Raw genomic sequence first — 24,759 nt, forward strand, 5'->3', positions numbered from 1 at the left:
ATATATATATATATATATATATATATATATATATATATATATATATATATATATATATATATATATATATATATATATAGGCATACCAGGGGTTGTGATTTTAAATATATACCTTTCTCCCTGGCTCAGCTGATAACGGAGGAGAGCCTGTGGTTAACACATGTGCCTAATATGTAATACAGCCCAGGTTTGCATCCCAGTAAGGGTATGGCTAGCTGATGAGAGCTAAATAGCTTGAAATAGATCTATACTAGTCTCCCTTTATTTATTTATCAACACAAATACAACATATATATATACAGACACACACACACACACACATACATACACACATATATATATATACATACACGTACATACATACATACATACATACATACATAATTGCTGATGCTTTATTTAAACTAAATTTGTATATCTGTGATTGCATAATCTCTGTAAATACGCTAAATAAAATAAATAAATCTGAAAAGTTCAGAACATAAACCCAAGACAGGTTGATTCCACACCTGGGACTGTGAAATCTGAATGTAGACGATTTGCATAAAGACTCTCACAAGAATATTAATTCTGCTACCAAAATATCAAATTGGGGGCTTTTCAGAACAATCTGGGATTAGAATGCAACTTTCTGTGTGACCCTTCATAAATTTCTAGTCACAGGAAACTTTAAAAAAAATCCATGCATCTCCACTTCTGTTACACATGCACACATGCAACCCAATTCCTCTTCAGACAGAAAGGACAGGATTAGAAGCAATGGGAAATGTTTTAGAAGGTGCTCGGTCACTGGGGCCAGGATGTTAAATGGAACTGGCATAGTTGTATTTGACCTATGGATGTGCAATTTTCATGGGGCCTTGACTTTATCTTTTTTTCCCCTGTGGTAATGGATTTTGATAATTGTATTTGCATTTTTATTCTGCTTCACTGCCTAAAGTTAACTGTGGTGGATGGGTAGCCTTATCCATTTGCTAAATTAGTAAGGTGGGCAGTTGGGGAGGGCTACAGAATGAATAGAAATCAAGCTATAGGAAAATCAAATCTGTCTCTGCTTCTCATGTGCACTCACCTACTTGTGCAAGCAATATAAATTGCAGCTGCAGAAAAGCACTCCAGAGTTTCCCCTGTGCTGGAGATTAAGGAAATTAGTGAGCTCCTTTCTGTAATAATACATTCAATCAATGTTTTTGCTTTAGCCTCATCAGCAGCCATCAAGATGTCATATGGTACATGTTGGATCAAACTAAAAGAACTTAGATACCTATTAAACTGTCTAGCAAAAAAAGCATCCTCAAAGAATCGCTAGTTGATTTATGTGGGGACTAAAAAAAATCCTTCTACACACTGTATATAGTATTTACTCAACCAGAATCTGTGGCATATAGGCGGATTCCCCAGCTTTCTGTTTTTGAGATTACTTCTAACCAGAAATAATTTCAAAACAGAAGGATGGGAATCTGCCTATATACCAGAGATTCTAGTTGAGTAATTCTACATGTGGTATACAGAAAGAAATTGTTCTTAGTCTCCACCTTACTGCAGTATAACCATTAACTGCAACAAATTGGTCAGCATTTCAATACATATTTTTTGTGCATGCGTTCTAGTTTGAAAATTTCACATCCTTTCAGATGCTGCCAGATACAATAAATAGCTACAGGACTACACAATGTGAAATCAATAGAATCAGAGGTGTTTCTGTTATTTGCCGCCTTGAAAAATGTCAGCAGCCATGAATATGTTTACAAACATTTGTCAGAGTGCCAGGAGAGTATTATCTAGACAGAGATATCCACAAAAATTTGTTTGGGCAGTAGAACACTACAATTACTGAAAACTTGTGCAAATAACATAAAGTAATGGAGAAAGCTCCTTCCCTCTCCTACCCAATCACAACTCTTGCTCCTGCCCTACCTCATTTATTTTAGATTATTTTAATTTTTAGAAATAAAGAAGCTACTGTGTTGCAGAGCATAATTTATATTTCCAATAATTCCTCTTTAGTAGTTCCCATATAGATAAATAATTGTTATTAAATACACTGTCCGTTCTTTGCTTTACAGGTGTGCACATCTACCCAGAAAAAAAGACGAATATAAAGAAAAAACAATTTAAAAAAATCATGGAAGTGAGAGGGTGGGAAAGCAACCTCACTGATTCACGTTCTGGTAAATTGGTCACTTGTATTCAGAAAAACCAAGACAACTATTTTGTAAGAAGACTCATGGTATGCTCTCCAAATTCCAAATGTGACCATCATTGAAAGGATTACAAGCAGCACTCTACAATGGTGGTATTATCTATTTCCGTGATGGTGAACCTATGACATGCATGCCAAAGGTGCCACGCAGAGCCCTCTCTGTGGGCAAATGCGCCATCGGCAGCTGCTCTTCCAAGTTCCGGTGCGTGTATGCGCACTATGGAACCCAGAAGAGCAGCTGTCTGGCATGCACATGCACACTGGACAGTTGCCCTCTTATGGATTCCGGCACTCCAGTGCATATGCTCCAGTTTGTAGAAGAAACTAAGCAACCCTAGTATATGCAACAAAGGAATTGGCAATAAGGGAAGGTTTTTTTCAGGAGATCAATGCCATGCTTCGTATTTTTTCAATCTACCTTTCCTTCTATTGTTCCTCATCACAGCAAACCTTTCAGATAATGCAAAAATTTGTAAAGCTGAAGGAGGCAAAGTTCTTGCAGTTCATTATTATTATTTTTTTGCCTGAGGGATTAGTGTTACTGTAACCAGATCGGGGTAGGTAGGTGGATTGGACAATGGTTGGATGGTGTTCTTTCCACCCTCCTATTAGTCAGCTGCAAGGAAAAGACAAGAACAGACCAGCTTGTGGTGTTTGGTGTTCTCTAAGTTTCAGGGTTGGGAGAAATGAAGACTAGTGTAGAACTGGTTTATTAAGAAGGCAGTTTGACAGCATTTTTTTTACAAAAAAAAAACATGGCTGAACAATCATGCCCAACAAGTGTATGTCAAGACTTTGTATCATGTGTGTGTGTGTGTGTGTGTGTGTGTGTGTGTGTGTGTGAGAGAGAGAGAGAGAGAGAGAGAGAGAGAGAGAGAGAGAGAGAGAGAGAGAGAGAGAGAATATGAATACTGGGTAATGGTATATGTGACAAAGATCTGAGTGACTTGGTACCACATAAGCTGAATATGGACCAAAAGTAGTATGCAGCTGCATATATTAAAAAAAACCCAAAGCAAATGCAATCTAAAATGTAGCATCAAGATCAAAAGAAATAATAATTGCTCTATATTCTGCACTGTTCAGTCTGCATCTAGAATACTGGATGAAGTTCTGCTTTTGAAGCACATTGACAAACTGTAGTGTTGCAGGATCCGATCTGGTTCAATCAGGATCTAATCTGGACCAGAGGTTTAGTCTTCCAAGCCTTTACATTCATGCTGGGGCCCATCCTAAGAGAATGTCTCTCTAGCAGAGTGTGTACTTTGGGCTGTTGTGTGTGGTATTTATATGGTACCTGGTTGTGTGTGCCTTTTTACTTGTTGATTGGGGTGTTGATGGCTGATTAATAAATCATTGGCTGTTGTTTCCTTGTGCTGCCAAACTGGAGATGAGAAGATAATACGTGTGATGGTTTCTGAAGGATGGCTGTGGAGAAGACTGCTCAGATTTGTTCCAGAATAAGGGGAAAAATGGATTTAAATTACAAGGATGTAAGTTTTTGGAGGCATGTGAGGAAAATCCCCTGTTGAAGTGTTCAGCATTGGAATAGAGTATCACAAGAGATTCTCTTTTGCTAGAGGTGTTTGAGTGATGCTAGAAGATCATCTGTTACAAATGCTGTAGTAATGGATTGCACTAGCTGCCTTCTAACCCTTACGTTTTATGGTTTCCAAGTGCTTTGAGAGAAATAGTGAGAATGGAAATGGCAGTAGAAAAGTATCCTTTTGCCTTGAATGCAGGGTTGGAAAGGAGTAACAGCTTCTGAATAGAGCATTAGTACCACAGAACTTTTTTTGTCACTTCTGTGCCTTTCCATCTTTTGGTATTGAGTTCTGTTCCTTCTTGGAAGCTCAGAGGCTGCTCTAAAAACTCTCGGTTGAAATCTAAGGAAAAGTGACACCGAGAAGTTGTGAGGGCTGGCTTTTCCCAGTGTTGGTCCTGGTTCTTTGGATTCAGTAACTTCGAATAGTACTCATGCTTCATTCTCTTCATTGCAGGAGCAAGTAAAAGCTTCTGGGGCAGTCATGACTACAATACTTCTATGGGTGCTCTGCACTTGAAAAATGCTTCTCATCTCAGCAATGCTTTTGTCTATGTTGTAGCTGCTACTTCCTCCTCTTATCTAATTTCCAAACCAAAGAGAGAAAGTAATGGTGACTTACCATAATGGTGACTTACCATATGAAGAAACAGACAGTGTTATCTCTTGAAATCTCATGCTCACTACCCAGGAAGATGACATTTGAGCTGCCCAAAGAAATCAAGCTCTATCATTTTTATTGTCAAGAAGAAAGTGAATAGCCTAACCTTAACTTAAAACTTTTTTGTACAGGGCAATAGTAAATCAGACTCTTGAACTGATCAAAGGATCCTTGTTGTTGAAACCTCTTGGGCTGACAATGTAATAAAACTAATTGGTGTTCTAAATATTACTAACGCAGTGGCTGGCATGTTTAATAAACCTTTTCATTTGAGAAAATTAGCACTCATCTGGACAAGCACTGAAATGCTGTTACTTGGGAGAATTCAAGGATCTGAGTACAATTTAAATAATTATCAGCATATTTCTGCTCTTAAAATGTTTCTAAAATTACAGGGAGATTCAGCGTAATCTAACCATAAAGTGCCTTTTGTCTGCATATAATTTATTGATCTCATTTCAATCAGTCAAGCACATTCACTTCACCGCCTGCACTTTCCACATAGTAACCAAAGATGTGCTTTATAACCATAGATAGCAAAATCAATAGCATGGCTGTTTTTATGGATTTTGATTAGAACTGATGACTGATAAGCTAGCAGCTAACAATATTCGCATTGGTTAAATCTTATGGCAGATACAATCCTTTTTGCTTTATGTTTAGCTAATTGTTTTCCTAGGTTTTAGACTGCATTGAATATTATTACTGAACACATCATTATGTTGCATCAAATCTACAATCAGCCAGTCAAAGGGCAAACTGAATATCTTCAATCAAAAAGAATTTGGAACTGTTTGGCATTCTGGATTCACAAAGTAAAACTTATTATAATATGAGCCAGGAACCAATTACCTTACCACTATCATCAACCTCTTAAATTTGTCTGCTGAAAATGAATGAACCCGGTGAGAAGCACAAACACTTCCGGTCAACACCTTCCCATATGTCTAGCTGTGAATGCTTGATAATTAATAGAAACAATTGAGCATAATATTCCAGATCTTGACCATCTGGAGTAATTATACAAATGAAGGTTGACTATCATAATCAAGTTGAAAACCAAATTGGCTTGCATTTGACAGATGTGCCATCAAAATGTGATGAAAATTAAGTGACCAAGTAGAGGCAATTAAGAAAATAATATTAAGAGGTTGTTTAAACTAAACTGTGGCCTCCATGCATGTCCACATTGTTGTAAGTAATGGAAGATAAACCATAGCCACCAGCCATTATAGGACTTTTTGCTTGGATGACAGCAGTTGAGATAGGAATGGATCTAACCGACAACTTATCATTCTTTTCAGGCAAACCCATGTTACTATCCAAGCAACTCCCTCTGCTTCAGTCCAGTTAACTAATTCAGCCACTGAATGCTGTGAGCTTAGCTACAGTTGTCCAACATGTATGGATGGAAATAGTTGGGGCATAAATTTTGTTACAAAATAAAATGTCAAGCTCCAATGTTTTCAAAAAGCATTCAAAATGCGTGACAAACTTGCCACAGATGAAAGAACATGCTTTTTAGTTGTACTTTAAGGTGCAGTTGGTCCATTTATCAGAGATTCGCGTCTTCTGCTTCCAGCTAGGCTTTCCCTTACTTTGAAGTTTCTACCTTCTGTGTCAGAATGATGTCAAGAAAGTTTGAGAATTGAAGTTAACTATTGAACACTCCCATCCTCATGCATAGTGAACCATGCACCCAAGGAAACAAAATATTAAGTATTGATCATACAGGAGGAAGAATCTCCTCTTCACACATAAACTCATATGTTTTCAGTTAAAGAAGAAAGAGTACTTGAACGGACAATTCCATAAGCCACAACGATTTATCACTCTTGTGATAAATCGAATAGGACTGCACCAGTGGTGGGTTGCAGGCGGTACGCCCTGGTATGGGCATACTGTTCCGGTATCATGCTCCGGAAGGGCCACCAGTCTGCCTGAGCTCCTTACCTGTGTTTTAAAACTTCTGCACTGCCGCACCTGGGCATGGCGCATACAGCGCCTGCGCAACGCTCCATGGAGCAGCTGGAGCATCGCGGAGGCACTAAGATGCATGCATGCGCAGCACGCATGTACGAGCACGCTGCACGTGTCCATGAGGACACCACCGGTCCCATTTCAACTGTACCGGTTGGAATGGGATTTGAAACCCACCCCTGGACCGCACCCTCAACTCATCAGGTTCAATGGAAATGGCAAAGAAGCTGCTTCATTCTAAGTTGCTGAGGATTTTGGTAATGCCTGAGGCTAGTCATAATACTAGAATAAATCTGAAATGGTACAATTAACGTGGATAGTATTATGGCCCAGGTTTGACAGCTGCTGAATGCATAGAGAGAATAAAGACTAGTCAGAAATAGTTTAATTTAGTTATTAGGCATTGAGTGCTAAAATAAATGGATTTGTGTCAATGTATATGTGCATAAATACATTTTGACATCCAAAGGATGATTCAACTATATCGAAGAGTGGCATTTCTTGCAAATTTTCCAAATCTCAATGTCCATTGTTCTTGGGCTGAACGAATACCTCTATCTAGACCAATATAAGGTAATCTTTACAGTTAGATTTAAGACTACTTAATATATTCAACTGCTTTTGATATTGAATTCAGCCACTCCTGCTCAGTTGAGCTGACAAAATTTCTTCTTTTCAAAATGGCTACTTTGAGATCCTTTAAGTAAAGGAGTATCCAACTCATATGCATCAAAAGGTTTCAAGCTATTTCAATGAGAAAATTGATTTTAACACATTCTTCATTGATAAGGTATTTGCAAAATGTCTTGCATGTAATCTCCACCTGCAAACTATCAAGTTCCTATCCTCCTTTTCCGTGTGCCTCATTTCAATTTATATCCAGCAACAACACTTGATAAAGTGTTGTGGAGCTGAAAAGGAGCTATGAAAGTCTGATTTTTAGCAGAAAAAGTGGAACTCTGGATGTTTTAAGTTTTAAAACAAGGATAATAGAATTGGGGTCTTTGGAAAATATCATGAGGGCGGAAACTGGTGAAGAGGGAACCAACTATTTTCAAGACAGGCAGACTCTTTAAGAAAAGATTGTCTCCAGGAATCAGGGCTGGGAATAGAATATCCCAAACTTCATTGCTTCTAAAGAATGGGAGGCCTTGTATTTAAAATCAAAGGCTTGTATACACAAGCACGCCCACCTTTATATTTTGCAATGTCAAGTCTGTTGTTTGTGCTGTTGCTGAGGTTTTCTGGACTGTCAATATTTATTGCTCTGCCCAGCATGAATCACCTAATGAGAAGAGAGGACTCACTGGAAAAGACCCTGATGTTGGAGGGGGGGTGAAGGCAAGAGGAGAAGGAGACAGCAGAGGATGATATGGTTAGATGGTTTCATCAATGCAATAAATATGAATTTGGACAAATTCCAGAAGACAGGGAGGACAGAGGAGCCTGGTGTGCTATGGTTGAACAGGACTTAGTGACTGAACAGCAACTGGTGTGATTTCTGATAGATGGAATGTAATTCTCTTAAGCCATTCAATTCACTAGAACTGTCCATTTCTTTCACTGGGAAGGAAAGAGAAAGGCTACTGTTTTCCCTAATCAATTGGACTATAGGAAGCATTTCATTTCCAAAATACCATGCATACCATGTTTCCCTGAAAATAAGACAGGGTCTTATTTTCTTTTGACTTTATTTTTGGGGTGGTCTTATTTTTGAGGTGCAGGAGGTGGTGAGCATGTCCACCTCATGGCTGCTGCTGTGTGGCAAAACTTTTGGGGAGGGCTTATTTTTGGGGAAGGCCTTATACGCTCAAAACCTGGGGAGTTTATTATTGTCCAGGGAGGTCTTATTTTCGGTGAAACAGGGTATCTAACACTACCTCACAAATATGTTATGCTACCAGCCCTTTAAGTAGAACAGATTAGAAAACCATGTCATGTAAATCAATACTATTTTTATTGCAAAATTGTAATAATAAAATCCTTCAAGTTTTTATATAAATCCCCCTTCCTACTCTTTACTTTTGTGTGAACTAGGGAGGATTTATCTGAGAGATTTATTGTAAATTACAGTTCTACCCCAGACTCAGTTTTCTATTATCTAACTGTTGAGTTGGCAGTGGCTTTCCTCCTGTCCCTCAAGGCCATTCCTTCTACTTTCTACATAGACCAATGAAATATACACCAACATGGGTAACTTTTCCTAACCACATGGCAAGATGACAAAGCCTGCATTATGACCCACGTGTTCTCATTTCATGTTTGCATCTAGACATCACATATAAAAACGGAAGGGACAGATCTTACATTGTAACTTCACAGTGTGAATTTTATCACTGTTGTACTCAGGTGTCCAGGCACACACAGTTATTTTAAACACCCTTAAGAAATAGGACAACTGATCACAACTCTCCAGCATCACTTGTATTTCAGTCCTACTGATTAAGTACTACTGCAAGGAAAGTAATTTACAGAGCTGGGCTTATGAAGCTATTGTAGTTCAAACTGGCTTCCCAAAATGAGCATTCCAAAGACTGAGTTCCTAAGATACTAATCTGTGTTGCCTATCTGTTTAAAATTGTCTTTTTAATTATATTTTGTTAGGCACACAAAAGACTAGAAGCTCAATCAACCAGGAAATAAAAGAAAAAATACAGTACTGTGATTATGGTAGGTAAACTGGCTTTTCACTAATCCCTCACAAGCAAGGAGTATTTTCAGCTAGGAGCTAAGGATTTACATAGGGTTTGTGCAGCAAGTTCAAGCAGTTTAAATAAGTTTGTTGGCTAACAAGGATTGTTGTTATAGATCACAGACTTTGCTGCTAAACTTGCATTAAGCTGATACAATCTCTTTAATGTTATCTGCAGCTTTTGATCACACATGCATGTGCAATTTACATATTGTCAGCTCTGAATTTATTTAAGAGATACTCAATTCAGATTTCACGCATTGTTCCAATGTCACTTAACACTGAGTAAACATCAAGTGCTCAGGAAGGACAGAAAAGCTCTTCTGGGGGACGTGGATAAACAAAGCCTTCTACTCATGTATTGCACTTCTAGCAAGAAAAAGTGGGCTCATGAAAGCCCTTGTTTCTGTTATATGATAAATGGGTGCTAAAATATTCCATGAGAAAAAGTGAGCAAGTGACTGTCTTAGTTTCCTTAGCAGATGGAAATGGAATGGAAGATGTTATAGAGCAGTGATCCCCAACCGTTTTGGGTCTGTGAATCGGCAGTGGCGGCAGCAAGGTGAGATGGATGCACACACACAACCTAATCCCACACATACACAAATAAAGATGGTCTGCCGCTTATATGGCTCAGTTTCCAACAGCCCAGAGTTGGGGACCCAGTTATAGAGTTATAGCAATAGCATTTAGACTTACATACACCGCTTCACAGTGCTTTACAGCCGTCTCTAAGCAGTTTACAGAGTCAGCATATTGTCCCCAAGAATCTGGGTCCTCATTTTACCCACCTCAGAAGGATGGAAGGCTGAGACAACCTTGAGCTGGTGAGATTTGAACTGCTGAATTGCAGTCAGCCAGCAGTCAGCAGAAGTAGCCTGCAGTACTGCACTCTAACCACTGTGCCACCGTGGCTTATCACTGCTTTCTGAGACTTTATTTATTTATTTCATTTCTATCCTATCTCATTCAAATCTCAAGGCAGCTTATATAAGATTCCCTCCTGCTGCTTTTCCTAAGGAAAAAATCCTGGGAGGTTGGTTGGGCAGAGAGAAATAGCTGACCCAAAAATCATTCAGTGAACTTCTGTGGTTCAACTAAAACCCAGTTTTCCCTCATCCTGGTCCAACCCATAAGTCACTATACCACATAACATAAAGGCAAAAGTAAAATAACTTAAAGAAAAAAAAATCCTTTCTTTTCCTTAAGGATAAAATTATGTTCTCTTCTGTAGTGGTTCAGGTGTCAAAGGAAAAGAAGGATTTCTCTTAATTTTTCCTTATGCTATATTTCAAAACGTCCACACACAATAAATAAATAAATAAATAAACCCAACATAAAAGAGGCCAATTCCTGGCTAACCAAAAATATAATTATCAAGAGAACAGATTGTCTTATTTCACATAGAACATTATGTCATAATATGGTTCAATTTCTCATTTACATTTATATATAATGCTGGCTGGGGAATTCTGGGAAGTCCACACATCTTAATGTTGTCAAGATTGACAAACAATGAGCTATAAGAATATGAACTTCATTACTATTTGTTTTTGTTTAAAATTAAAAAACCTCAATTGTTTACAGCTTTACTGTTTCAATTGTAATGTTATTCTGCTTACATTTTGATATTTTTTATATAAACCAGCTAGAGTGACATCATTTCTAAATTAAATAAGTTTTAAAAAATACTTTTGCTATTGTTTGAGGATCTTATGTTGGAAGCCTAGCACCATTTTCTTCCATCGTAGCTCAGATCTGATGATCCTAGGACACTGGGAAAAGTGATTGCCAGTTGCAGCATGCTCTACATGCACTCAGAAGCTTCAGTTAGTAAAAAATGCAATGGCCCAGGCAGTTATGTGTCCCCCCTAGAATGGTAAAAATCACATCTCTACTCCACAAGCTGCAATGGTTGCCAGCTTGCTCCCAGGTCCAATTCAAGGTGTTGGCTTTGACCATTAAGCCCTTAATAGCATGGAGTTGGGTTATCTGACAGTTCATCTCTCCCCAATCACTTTTGTCTGTCCTATTATAACCAGCAGAGAAGGCATGCTGCAAGTGCTATCTACTAGGAAATTACATTTGCAGGGCCCAGAAGGTTAGCCTTCTGCAACGGCACCTGTGGAACTTATTTCTCCAGAAGTGAGATTAGCTCCATCTTTCTCAATCTCTTGCAAATCCCTAAAGACTTGGCTATATTATTAAGCCTGGGAGTCCCAGGGGATCAGGGAAATTTTGCAATGGCTCCCTTACTGTACTTAATATCATCCTCTCTTGTTTTGTGTGCCTTTCTATAGTTATTTTAAAATTGTGATCTTTTATGTATTTATTGATTTTAATTAAGGGCTGTATGCTGCCTGGAGTCACTTCCATATGATGTGGGTGGCTATATAAATATGCTAAATAAATAAATATGCTAGAAAATATTCAGAGAAACATTTCCAAAATTATTCCCCCCCCGCCTGAAAAATAAAACAAGCAAAATAAATCCAGGGAAAATCTCAGCCGTTTGTTAAATATGATGCTCTCTGAAAAAAAAATCCTAATTCTATTTAGTTCAGGGCATCAAGGCTACTGCTTAGTTATGAGAAGCCTGACAATTCCAGATTTGATGATCCAACTAATTTGGTATCGTGGTGCTGGCAGCTCGTGATAATTGGATAGGAATATACATGCTGAGGAAAGCAAAACAAGTTGTTTATCACTGTTTTTAACAGCTACAAATGGTTCCACTTGCCATTGCACAAGGAGATGACAGCTATTTCTGTGAAATCTATGTGAGTAATGAAAAAAGATAGACCATATATGAAATTAAGTCCTTACTTTAAACAAAAACTGGTTGAGGCTCTTATGCATCTTTAAGCTAATAAAAACATAAAGTTTACAACAAGTCTAGCAATAAATAGGGACGTGGTGGCTTAGTAGCTAAGACGCTGAGCTTGTCAATCAGAAAGGTCGGCAGTCTAGTGGTTTGAATCCCTAGAGCCACGTAACGAAGTGAGCTCCTGTTACTTGTTCCAGCTTCTGCCAACCTAGCAGTTCAAAAGCATGTAAAAATGCAAGTAGAAAAATAGGGACCACCTGTGGTGGGAAGGTAACAGTGTTCTGTGCGCCTTTGGTGTTTAGTCATGCTGGTCAAATGACCACAGAGATGTTGTCTGACAGCGCTGGCCCTCCGGCTTTGAAACGGAGATGAGCACCACCCCCTAGAGTCGGGAATGACTAGCACATATGTGTGAGGGGGATCTTTACCTCGTTTCACCCACGTAACACCTATCCTCCGCGAGCTGCACTGGCTGCCTGTTGATCTCCGGGTGCGCTTCAAGGTGCTGGCTGTCACCTACAAAGCCCTTCATGGTATTGGATCTGGGTACTTGAGAGACCGCCTACTGCCAATTACCTCCACTAGACCAATAAGATCACATAGATTAGGCCTCCTCCGAATTCCATCAGCCAGCCAATGTCGACTGGCAACTACTCGGAGGAGAGCCTTCTCGGTGGCTGCTCCGACCCTCTGGAACGAACTCCCCGTGGAGATCCGGACCCTCACCACCCTCCAGACCTTCCGCGCTGCCCTCAAAATCTGGCTGTCCCAGCAGGCCTGGGGCTAATGACTTTAACCCCACCCGAATGGTATGACTGTTGTGCTTTTTTAATAATGTCTGTCTTCATGTTTGTAACTTGTTTGTCTCCCCCTCCCCCTGAACTGTGAGCTGCCCTGAGTCCCCTCAGGGAAAAGGGCGGCATACAAATAACGTATACTATACTATACTATACTACTTTACCTTTACTTAGTAACAAACTGTAGCAGATTACTAATATGCATTGGTTAAAAATACATGTGCAATATGTATCAAGATAGTTCGTAAGAAGAGAAAGAAATGAATCAAAAAGATGATTTTGGACATGAGAAACTGGCAAAGTATCGTCAGTTAGATCAATAGAATGGAATAACTAAGCTAGAATACTGAAAGAACACAAAGAAACATAGAAATAACAAGTTAGAATGACTGTCTATTCAATCTTGCATCCTTGCTATGACAGCAATTAACACTGAAGCAATTAATAGGCTGGAGAAAGCATAAACAAGAATTATAATAGCATGATATAAAAATGCCAGCTACAGGATTGGTGAAAATGTTTCATTTAAGTAGTTGTGGTATGATGAACAGCCGGTTGGATTGTTTAGGATGGGATGTGCGATTTCTACTAGTTTGGAGGACAGCCTGCCTAGGGAGGAACAAGTTCATAATGGGCTCAATTTTGGAGGGCGGGTGTTAAGGGATAAAAATAATGCTTTAAGCTCCTGTAAAACCTAAGTTCTCTCTACCTCCTTCACTTTTGGGGAAGGTTATGCAGGCATCAAACAAGTACTATGCTTTTTTGTAAAGAAGCTCAAGATATCCTTCAGTTATTCTAATGTTAGTACCTCGAACTGCTTAAACAATCAGAAAATGATGCAGGATTTTCTGTTTCACTCATGAAACAGAAAATGAGTATAAAAGCCCTAAATTTGTGTAACATGACCCAAAATGTGGACACCCAGAAGCACTCTGTCCACTACGTTTTCAAGAGCAGCTTCATTTTTCTCACAAAAAATTGCAACAGCTAAATAAAGGAATATGAACAGTGCAGTATAATGCTCTCTTCTTCTCCCAGAAGAGACATTTAAAAAACACCATTCAGTTGTAAACTTGGCCCATCAAATGGAAGCTGCCCTTGCTCTCCATTTCAGTTTGTCTACTGATTACTACTACATTAACACTCAAGTTTTTTATAGTCTCCATTCATTTTATCATTGCTTTCAGATAAAAGCTCATAGTATCCAGTCTCTTTGATTCCACCCACAAAGAAATGATAAAATTTGATACCATGAGCATATTGATGACATCCAACTCCCGAACTTTTGATAAAGCTAGAATAGGCAAGGGCAAGACTTTATTATTAGTCATTTGTCTCATTTTTCTAATAGTTACTTTTAATCTATTCAAAGTACTGCTCACTGGGAATTTGAGTTGACAGTGTTTTAGGGAAGAGTTCTGAAATTAGGCCAAGGTTTCATGAAATTAGCTAGTAACCATTATGAACTCTAATATCTTGCCTATAAAAGATAAATTAGGAGGAAAAAATCCAGAAAGAGGGTCCCATAAATGCAGGACTTTTCGCCACTTATTTAACTATTATAAGAATATATTTAAGCAAACTCCACTAATAGATCCCTCTCTAGCAAATTTAATCATCCACAATAGAGAAGGGTCAAAGTAGGAAAGAGTTACCTCTCAGTCCTTCAAGTACATAGTCTCCGTACTCCCATGGAACAATCTGATGACTCTACAGCACTCAAATGAAAGCTGCCTATAGTTGTCAGGTAAACCATGAAATTGTGAGCAATGACACATGAAATCTAGATGCAAGATACACAATGCCTGCCTCTGGGCACAGTTACTCTACTCTGGACAAAACTCATACCACTTTTATTCAGGCAAAAAAAAAATCACAATGCAACAAAATGAATGATATACATAGAAAGAATTCAATAATTTCTTGACAATGATAAATTACCACCAGATACACTCTCTCAAAACTAAGGGGTAATGGTGAGTTCGACACAAGGCAAGACACAGAAAATATGTCTCTTCATTTGTTGATTCTTATTTACTGCTCTTAAAAATCTGGATAGCATTATTTGGTCAAGCTGATTTCACTTTCCTCCTCTAGTTAGGCTTCTTTCACACTTGCAGCCAGCTCATAACTTTCCACAGTCCACACAGTTTTATTCTAACTTCTAAATACCATCCTGAGTCAAAACAAATATCATTTTAAGATATGTTGATAATGGGCTGCAATTTTAAGACTGCCTGGGGTTTACAGTCTAGCATACACTCTAGCTACTCTTCATTTGCTTATTCATTCTCCAACAACATCTCTCTTTATTTGGAAATGCCTTAAGGGCTCGCAGTCAAATGTACAAACATAGAGACAATATGCATCTCCTTAGGTGGTTAATGCCTTGAGGTCTGCTCTTCAAGGCCAAAGCCGAAAAGCATCCTAGGTGATCTATAAAATACTCATCCACAAATGTGTTGACTGCAGGGGTCTCCACTCAGCAAGTGCTTCAACCCCTTAAATAGATGCCTATCTACATGTTTTAGGCCATTTAGTCTAAGGACTATGCATAAAACAAACAAATCTTTTGGACTATAGAAACTTAAAAGTTGTATTCTGAAGATTGCCTAAGTATGATGCCTAAGTATCAAGAGCCATCCAATTATAACAGGAACAACAAGCTACAGGTTTATGTTGAGTTAAGCCCATTGTTTAAGAGAAAACCTGCAGCTAAAGCTCAGATACCATATTTTTTGGATTATAAAATGCACCCTAAGAGAAATTCTGGGTATGTCTTATACACTGAATGCAGCACTTTTGGCCTATGGAAACTCCATCACCCATTGCAAAAATGGATGTGCAGAGAGTTTGGGAGGCTTGCAAAGTGCTCCTGAGGGCTGGGGAGGGGGGAAAAAAACAGGGTGTTTTTGGACACTCCCCAGCCCCCAGGAGCACTCTACAAGCTTCCCAAAGCCTCTGCATGCCCTTCCTTTTGCAAAAATGGGCTGTTTTTTGCTCATTCCCCTCCCCCCAGCCTCCCATAGACTCCCAAAGCTCTGCATGCTTTTTAAAAAACAAACGTCCAATTTTTTTGCTTGTTTTTGCCCTCCCTCCAGCCCCCAGGAATCCTCTACAAGGCTCTTAAAGCTCTGCATGCCCCCCTCACTTTTTTTGCAAAAAACAAGGCGTACAGGGGGCTTGGGAAGCCCGCAGAGTGCAAAAACTTTTTTTTTAATATACCTCTTCAAAATCATGGTGCGTCTTATATTCTGGTGCATCTTATACTCTGAAAAATATGGTAATTGATCTTCAGCTGCATCTCCTCCAGAAACATTCATTTTTCAAAGAAAGTGGAAAATAAAGAGGCTACACCTGCACCTAATATTAGACCAAAATTTGTTTCATCCATGCTTTATTAAACAAACCAGAAATAATCTACAATTAGCACTGTAAAAGTGCAAAGTATGCTAAAGATACTGAATTATACATCTTTATTAGAAATGCTGTCCAGGTTAATGTTCAGTGTGTGGAGCTTCTAAGAATCTGGGTGGGAAGCAACTACTCAATCTGGGGTGGAGTGCTTGTAGCTGTTTGGTCCTTCAGGGTCAGATGTGTTGACATCTTTAACTCTGAATGCATTAATACTTCCCTTACAGGTTTGGTGCACAACTTGGGAGTCCTTGTAGAGTCACGGTTCTTATTAGAAGAGCGGGTGGCTGCCATGGGCTAAGGGACAATTGCACAAATTCATCTGTGTTCCAGTTGCAGTCATTCCTGAATCAGGAGGCTCTACCCATGGGCACTTGTGCCTTAATCATCTCCAATTTCAATTATTACAATGCATTCTATGTGTAACTTCCCTTAAAGACTATCCATAATTTGCAATTGGTCCAGACACACAGTTCTGGGAGACCCATGGTTCATCCAAGTTACACGAGTGCTACACTGACCCGTAGCTGCTCTCCAGGTGCAATTCAATTCAATAATTTGGTTATTACAGGTAGTCGTTGATTTACAACCATTTGTTTGGTGACCAGTCGAAATTACAACGGCATTGAAAAAAATGAGTCATGACCGGTTTTCACACTTATAACCGTTGCAGCATCCCCATGGTCATGTGATCAAAATTTGGATATTTAGCAGCTGGCATTTATGACATTTGCAGTGTCCCATAGGGTCCCATGATCACTTTTTTATGACCTTCTGATAAGCTAAATTCACTTAACAAGCATACTAACTTAACCACAGGGATTCACTCAACCATGACAAGAAAGGGCATAAAATGGGGCAAAAATCATTTTACTGTCTTGCTTAGCAACAGAAATTTGGGATCAATTGTGGTCATAAGTTAAGGACTACCTGTGCCGTTAAAGCCTTACGTGGCACAGGGCCATGTTATTTGTGGATCTACATTTTCCCAAGTATATCCACACTCCAGGGGATGATAGAGGACAGAAAGCCTGGAGAAACATTGTCCATGGGGTCATGATAGGTCAGACACAACTTCGCAACTAACAACATTTTCCCAAGGTATCTGCCTGTCCCAATGTGTCAGAGTGTAAATGGGCACACTCCAGATCTCTTAAATGCTGTCATTTGATGGGATCCTGGGCAGTGTCCCTTTCTCAGTATTTGCCACAACCATTTTCAACAGCTTCCAACTTAAGATTTGAGAGGTCTCCCACCCTTCCAGCTGGTTGGAGGCTGATTGGTCTGGTGCTTGGTGGGGATGGTTCGTAGCTTAACCCTGAGACATTTGAGAACGCTGTAGATAGGGAAGCCAGAAACTATCTGTAATACAACTGTATGAAAAGTCAATGCATCATAGCATTACAGCGGGTTAAAAAAATGGTATTAACAATGTAATTAGAATACTTCAGATCAAAGATGATATGTCCGGTCTCATTTCCTTTTCAGCAGTCATCTTTTTTAGATAATTACTAGGGAGGACCAGTTTCACAGCAACTGCATATTCTTCCACAGCTCCCAACAAGACTATCTAGATTATTCATGCAGGGGCTTCCGGGGAGGAACTTAGCCGTCGGCAGCGGCTTAATTGAGCCGCTCCCAGATTTCTGGTTCGTTATCTAATTAAACACCCTTTAGATAACTCAAACTTCAGATAAGAAGATTGTAGTGAGCGTCTCAGCTGGTAAGAACTCTTCCTTGCAGTTTGTGGCTTTTTTTTTCTGCTGCAAACGAGGGGGGGGGTTGTTTTTTTTTAAGCTGAGTCATCTCCGGCCAGATTTCTCTGCTGTATTAACGGCACAAGGCCAAGACCCCCCCTTAGGACAAATTAATGAAATTATTTTTTTTCTTATGAAATTAATACAAGCAGAGCTCATATTTGAGAACTTTACGTCTGTTTTTTTAGAAACTCAAGCTTCAGTGTCAATTTTTTTTTTTTTAAAGATGGCGATTCTCCAGCCTTTGTATTTGCAATGATGATACATTCCGGCAGCTTTTCTAATCAGCTTTTCTAATTATTCCCTTTGAAGAGACTTCCTTATCTAATTAAAAGTTTTCAAAGGCCCTTTGTTGACCCAGAGACATTCCGAACAGGGCTTTTCTCTGTTTTTTGTTTTGTTTTGTTGAACTGTTTTGGCGTAATGCCAGCTCTTTGAAATCCTCCGTAAAATTCTTGGCAAAAAAGGGAGAATTTTTTTTTCTCTTCTTGGCATAGTGATTTGTTAAGTGCTTGAAGCAAAGATATTATGGCTTCAAAGTCGAATCCTGCGAAATTACCTCCTAAATCTGCTTCTCCTATACCTGGCACAAAGTCACAGCCCCCACCTTCTATGCCCCCTAGTGGAGATGTTGTAACAAAAGAATTTTTGTTGGAAATGTTTAGAGAATCAAGGGAACAGAATTTGGAAGCTCTTAGAGAGTTCAGAGAAGAAATAAGGAAAGAGATAAGCAATGAGATAAAAGTCTCATATGATAAATTTGATAACAAGATTACCAAAATAAATGATGATATGTTGGGAATCGTAAACGTACTTACAGAATATATTTCTGGAATGGAAGAGAACTTAGAAACTCTCAATGAAGCCAAAATTAATTTGACATCTAAAACCGAAGAGGTGGAACGAAAAGTTGAAAATGCTGAAAAACAAATGATTATGATACAGTATAACCAGATGGAACTTGCGTTAAGAGTTAGGGGGCTGCGTGAAGAGAGACAGGAGAACTTAAAGCAGATGTTTTCTGAGGCCTTTGACTGTCTGGTGGGAAGACCGGGATCCAATCTTGATTGGCAGATTGATAAAATTTTTCGCGTCAACTCCTGGGCGGCAAAACAAAAGCAACTCCCCCGAGACGTGGTAATATATTTTGTTACAAGAGAATCCAGAAATAAGATATTACAAGAGTCCTACAATACCAAGCTTCAAATTGGCGGACAGGATTTGATGGTTTTGAAAGAGATACCACCTCAAATGCTAAGAGCCAGAAGAGATTATGCTTTTTTGGTGGAAGAGCTCAGAAAGCGCCAGATACAGTACAGATGGGATGCCCCGTTTGGCATCATAGTTACATTTGATAAGCAAAGATATCGTCTCAACTCTGTATGGAAAGCTCGAGATTTCTATCATAAGATTTTGAAAGTGGGGCACCCTGAACCATCGGGATATGGAGAAAAACCACAAGCAGGACAAGAGAAACAGCAAACTACACAATCACCAGACAAAACGTATCATCTCCCCCTCCCAGAAGGGCAAGGGGTTAAGGAACAAAGATCTAACCATATGACCACCAGACAAACAGAAAAACAAGCCATAACGCAACAATCTTTACAATTTTCGGCCATTGACCAAGGAGCTACAGCAACAAGCTCAGAAGCTGTGGGAGGAGCTAGACCCAAGGTGAGACAGGCCATGCGGGAGGCTCTAAAAAAGCTTCAGGCAACCAAAAATGACAACTAAGATTCTGACATGGAATGTTAATGGACTGAACTCTCCACAGAAGAGAAAGAAAATATTTCATTATCTTAAACAATCTAAGAATGATATAATTTGTTTGCAGGAAACTCATATCAAAATAACCGATCAAAAATATCTGTCCAATCCCAAACTTGGTCAACACTTTGTGACCTCTGCTACGGAAAAAAAAAATGGTATAGTAGTATACTTAAGGAAAGACATTAAAGCTGAGTTAATCGAAGCAGATCCCTTTGGAAGATATATCGCATTAGATTTAATCTTAGAAGGGAAAAAGACACTGCTTTTGGGAATCTATGCTCCTAATCAACAACAAGATGGATTTTATAGAAATCTCCATGCTAAATTAGTACAGTGGTACTTTAAGTCGTGCATACCACTGGGTGATTGGAATGGCGTGATTGACACCAAAAGAGATAAGAAGACATCTCGCCCGAATACTAAATTCCGAGCCAAACTACCCAAATCCTTTTTTGACATGATAGACAACTTCGAACTGCGAGACGTTTGGCGTGAAAGGCATGCAGAAGAATATGACTTTACCTTCTTCTCCGACAGACATCAATCTTTTTCAAGGATCGACTTTATATTAATTACTAATGATTTACTTTCTAGGGTGAAGAAGACAAAGATTACGGCCAGAGCCCTTTCGGATCATAACCCAGTTTGGATGGAGCTGGGAAGGGTAGTTCAGGCTACAAGGTCCTGGAGGCTGAATGAAAATTTATTCAGATATGAAAAGTATGTTAATGATTGTAAAAAATTGTTATCTGAATACTTTGTTTTTAACATGAATAAGGGTACACCTATGGAATATGTATGGGATGCAAGCAAAGCCTATATGAGAGGAGTATTGATAAATATAAATAAAATACGTAGACATAAACAAGGGCAAAAACGTAAAGAATTGGAAGAGGAAATTAAAGGGAAAGAGCAGGAATTAATATTGAACCCAGGTGATACAAAGACTAAAGAAGCAATTTCCATATTAAAATCTCAATTTGATATGCTGATTTCTGACCAGGTAGCCACCAGTTTATTATATGCTAAACATAATACTTTCTGTAATGCAAATAAACCCGGTAGATGGTTGGCTTATCAGATCAGGAAAAAAAGGAAAATTCGAAATGTATCCAAATTGTGTTACAGAGGGAAGGAAGTGTTTCAGCAGGAAGAGATCCAAAAGGGATTTCGAGAATTTTTTACAGAGTTGTATAAAGGGGACAAAATTAGGGACTTAGATATAAATAAATACTTAGATAAAGAGAAAATCCCCCTAGTTAGCGAAGAACATAGGTATAGGTTGAACCAACCAATAACCTCTGGGAAATCCTGCAGGTAATCAAACAATTAAAGCTAGGGAAAGCACCAGGTACAGATGGCTTAACAGCCGTTTATTATAAAAACTTACAGTTAGAAATGGTAGAACCTCTTAGAGAATTATTTAATAAAATTCAATCGGAAGGTAAAGTGCCCCCCTCATGGAAGACAGCGTTTATATCGTTGATACCCAAAGAAGACCAAGATCTTACTCAGCCGAAAAATTATAGACCTATTTCACTACTTAATGTAGATTATAAAATTTTTACCAAAATATTAGCAAATAGGTTAATGGTGGTTATCCAACAACTGATACATACTGACCAAACAGGTTTTATACAGGGTAGACAGATGAAGAGCAATGTTAGGTTAATTATTAATGCATTAGAATACTTGGGAAAGAATAATCAAATCCCTGCCGCATTCATATTTTTGGACACTGAGAAAGCCTTTGATCGAGTCAATTGGCAATTCTTGTTGAAGATACTGCAAAAAATGCAGATAGGAGATGGCTTTTTAAGGTCAATTGGTGCAATATATCAGCAGCAAAAAGCCCAAATTATAGTTAATGGAAGTTTAACAGATTCCTTTCAAATAGAAAAAGGTACAAGACAGGGTTGTCCTTTGTCCCCACTATTGTTTATTATAACTTTGGAAGTATTGCTGAATAAGATACGGGCTTTGGATGCTTTAAAAGGGATCAAGATCAGACAGCAAGAATACAGAGTCCGCGCTTTTGCGGACGACTTGGTTATAATATTGAAACAACCGCAGGAATCCAGTAAGGTTTTAATGAATACGATTAATCAATATGGTCAAGTCTCTGGATTTAAAATTAATTTAGGAAAAACCAAAATATTAGCAATGAATATGAATACCAAACAGAAGGAAGAATTGGGAGTGATGTTAGGATGTGAGGTTGTTAAAAAAGTCAAATATCTTGGAGTTAATATTTTAACTTCAAATGGGAAATTATACAAGCATAATTATGAACCACTCTGGCATAGTATACAAATGGAGATGAAAAGGTGGGAGAAACTGCATTTATCTTTGTTGGGAAGGATAGCGGCAGTGAAAATGAATATTTTACCAAAATTTTTATTTTTGTTTCAAATGTTACCAATACTTAAAAGAGATGCGAACCTTTTAGAATGGCAGAAGGGTATCAACAAATTTGTATGGGCAGGAAAGAAGCCAAGGGTTAAGATGAAAATAATGCAAGATGTACGTGAAAGAGGAGGATTGAAATTACCAAATTTAAAATTATATTATGATGCAGTGGCTTTATCTGCAATTAGTGATTGGATCCATTTAACCAATGACAGAATATTGAATATTGAGGGACATGATTTGGTATATGGTTGGCATGCTTACTTGTTATTCAACAAAAAACTGGATAAGAATTTCAAAAATCATATTTTAAGAAATGCCTTATTGCGGGTTTGGAAAAAAATCAACATAAACTAAATGACAAATTGCCCATGTGGGCAATTCCTAGACATGCAATTGAAAATATGAATATAGAACAAAAACACGATAGAACCACTTATAGACAACTTCTTAATACAGAAAGAGGGGTGCTGCAATTAAAATCCTTAGAGGTACTTAAAAAAGAGAAGGTAGTTCAAACGTGGTTTCAGTATGGCCAATTACAGGCCAGGTGGAAAATAGACCAAAAAATAGGTTTTGTAATAGCTGAGGATAACTTGTTTAAACAAATAAGAGATCAAAGTTTAATGCACATAAAGAGGATATATAATGTATTAGTACAGATGGACTCAGAAACCGAAATGGTTAAAGATTGTATGATAAAATGGGCTCAGAATATTGAAGAACCTATAATGTTGGACACATGGGGAAAAATATGGGTAAGAAATGTAAAATTTACACAAGCACAAAATTTGAGAGAAAATTTTTATAAGATGTTTTATAGATGGCACTTAGATCCCAAAAAGCTTGCTTCTATGTATTCAAATGTTCAGCCTAAATGTTGGAGATGTGGTTCTTTCGATGCTACATATTTTCATATATGGTGGACATGTCGTAATGTTAAGGCATTTTGGATAAAAATTTGGTGGATCCTGCAAAATATCTTCAAAAAAAGGATAAAATTCACTCCCAAACTGTTTTTACTATGTATATGTACTGACTTCGTAGCAGTAGAGATTAATTTGGTTCTGTACTTAATAACGGCAGCAAGACTTTTGGTGGCGCAATACTGGAAGAAGAAAGACCTGCCTACAATTCAAGAATGGACTTTAAAGGTTACAAACTTAGCCGAAATGGCGAAAATTTCAGCATATCTTAAAGAACATTCAAATGAGAAGTATAAACGAGACTGGAAAAAATGGATTGATTATATACAAAGCAAATACGGGACTAGGAAATTCCAGATAGCTTATGCTTAAAATTAGTAATAACGTAAATTGTTAAAAATTTGGGTAACAGCAAGAAGCTGAGTTCAATGTAGAGATATTTTAGACTGTGATTGTCAAAAGTTATACCATGTATGGGCTCTGGGAAGTCGGGGGGAGGGAAGGGAGGCGGGGATCTAGGGGGAGGGGGGGAGGGGGGAAATATAATATGTGTTAAATTTTAAAGCATGATTGCACTTGTATACTGTGGTTTTTATTAATGTTAGTGTCAAAACAGAACAAACTGAATATATCGGAAAGTAAGAGATACCGAAGGGAGGAGCTGAATGAAAGAAGAAGGAGAGTAGAGAGAGTGAGAGAGAGGAGGAGGAGAAGGAAGGGAGGGAATGGATTAAGAGAGGGAGTGATAGGGTTAGGGTTAGATAGAGGGGGAGGGGAAGTAGGTGTAGAGGGGTATGAGAGAAGGAAGAATGAAAGTTGGAGGGGGATGAAAGAGGGTGTATGGTGGGCTAAGGCGGTATATTGGGTTTGTATTGTAGGGGGCATTCTCTATAAAAGCGAGGGCTGTGTTTATTACTTAATGTTATATGCCTCGGTTGCACAGTAAACATGTGATTGTATAGAATGAAATGGAAATAAAAAGATTTGTACCATAGATTATTCATGCAGGGAAATTATGTTTTCCCTTCATCCAGCCCTGTAATAATGATTACTGCAATCTCCACCACCATTTCCAAGGGATCAAATATCCAGTTTCTAAGGTTTCAGCATTTCCAAGGAGGTGGGTACCCAATTTCCAAAGTTAATTTCAAGTCAGGTATTTGACTTAGTGCTATGAAACCGGGTGGGATAGGGATACAGAACCCATGAGGACTCAGCAGAAATCTAATCCCCTAACATATGGATAATCCTTTGCAGAATACGAAGCTGCTTATGGAGTTTCAAAAGGCAAAGTGGGCTATGCTTCTGCCAAGCATGTCCTGCAAAAGAAAGGAAAACATGCAAGCTAATCTGTATGAAAAGACATGAAACCCTAAATCTCTTTAGCGTCATTAGACGGCTGGATATACTGTTTAACGAAAAGGTCCCACGCAGCTTTGATAGACTTGTTACAGACGTCTGATTCCTCCTGATTAGATTAGACAATAAATTCCTATCTTGGTATTCGCATTGTTCAACTCCCACTGCAATCTGTAAATTAGAATTTCAGACCTCAGAGACTAGATTCAAATTGGATTAGTGGATCTAGTCCAGGAAAAGGTGGGAGGGAAAGAATGGAGGGAAACCCAGAGGGAAGCATACAGCAGTCCACACACACACTCATGTGCACAGATGCTAACAAAATAATTAAATAAACACAGAGAGACAACAAGCCACTATTTGATTAGGAGTAAATTAAAAATATAATTAAAACAAAAACAACAAAACAGCAATTAAA

The 24,759-nt window shown here is 38.5% G+C and overlaps 1 protein-coding gene across 1 annotated transcript in view; it reads right to left on the reverse strand.

The window, feature by feature from the left end:
- CACNA2D2 (calcium voltage-gated channel auxiliary subunit alpha2delta 2) overlaps window positions 1–24,759 on the reverse strand; it is a 583,233-nt gene that overhangs the window by 426,067 nt on the left and 132,407 nt on the right. The window contains exon 3 of the mRNA XM_032210871.1: window positions 14,657–14,659. Coding sequence (XP_032066762.1) covers window positions 14,657–14,659 — 3 coding nt within the window. The remainder of the gene's footprint in view (window positions 1–14,656; window positions 14,660–24,759) is intronic.

Source organism: Thamnophis elegans, chromosome 2 (genome assembly GCF_009769535.1).
Source record: "Thamnophis elegans isolate rThaEle1 chromosome 2, rThaEle1.pri, whole genome shotgun sequence".
Taxonomy (NCBI): Eukaryota; Metazoa; Chordata; class Lepidosauria; order Squamata; family Colubridae; genus Thamnophis; species Thamnophis elegans.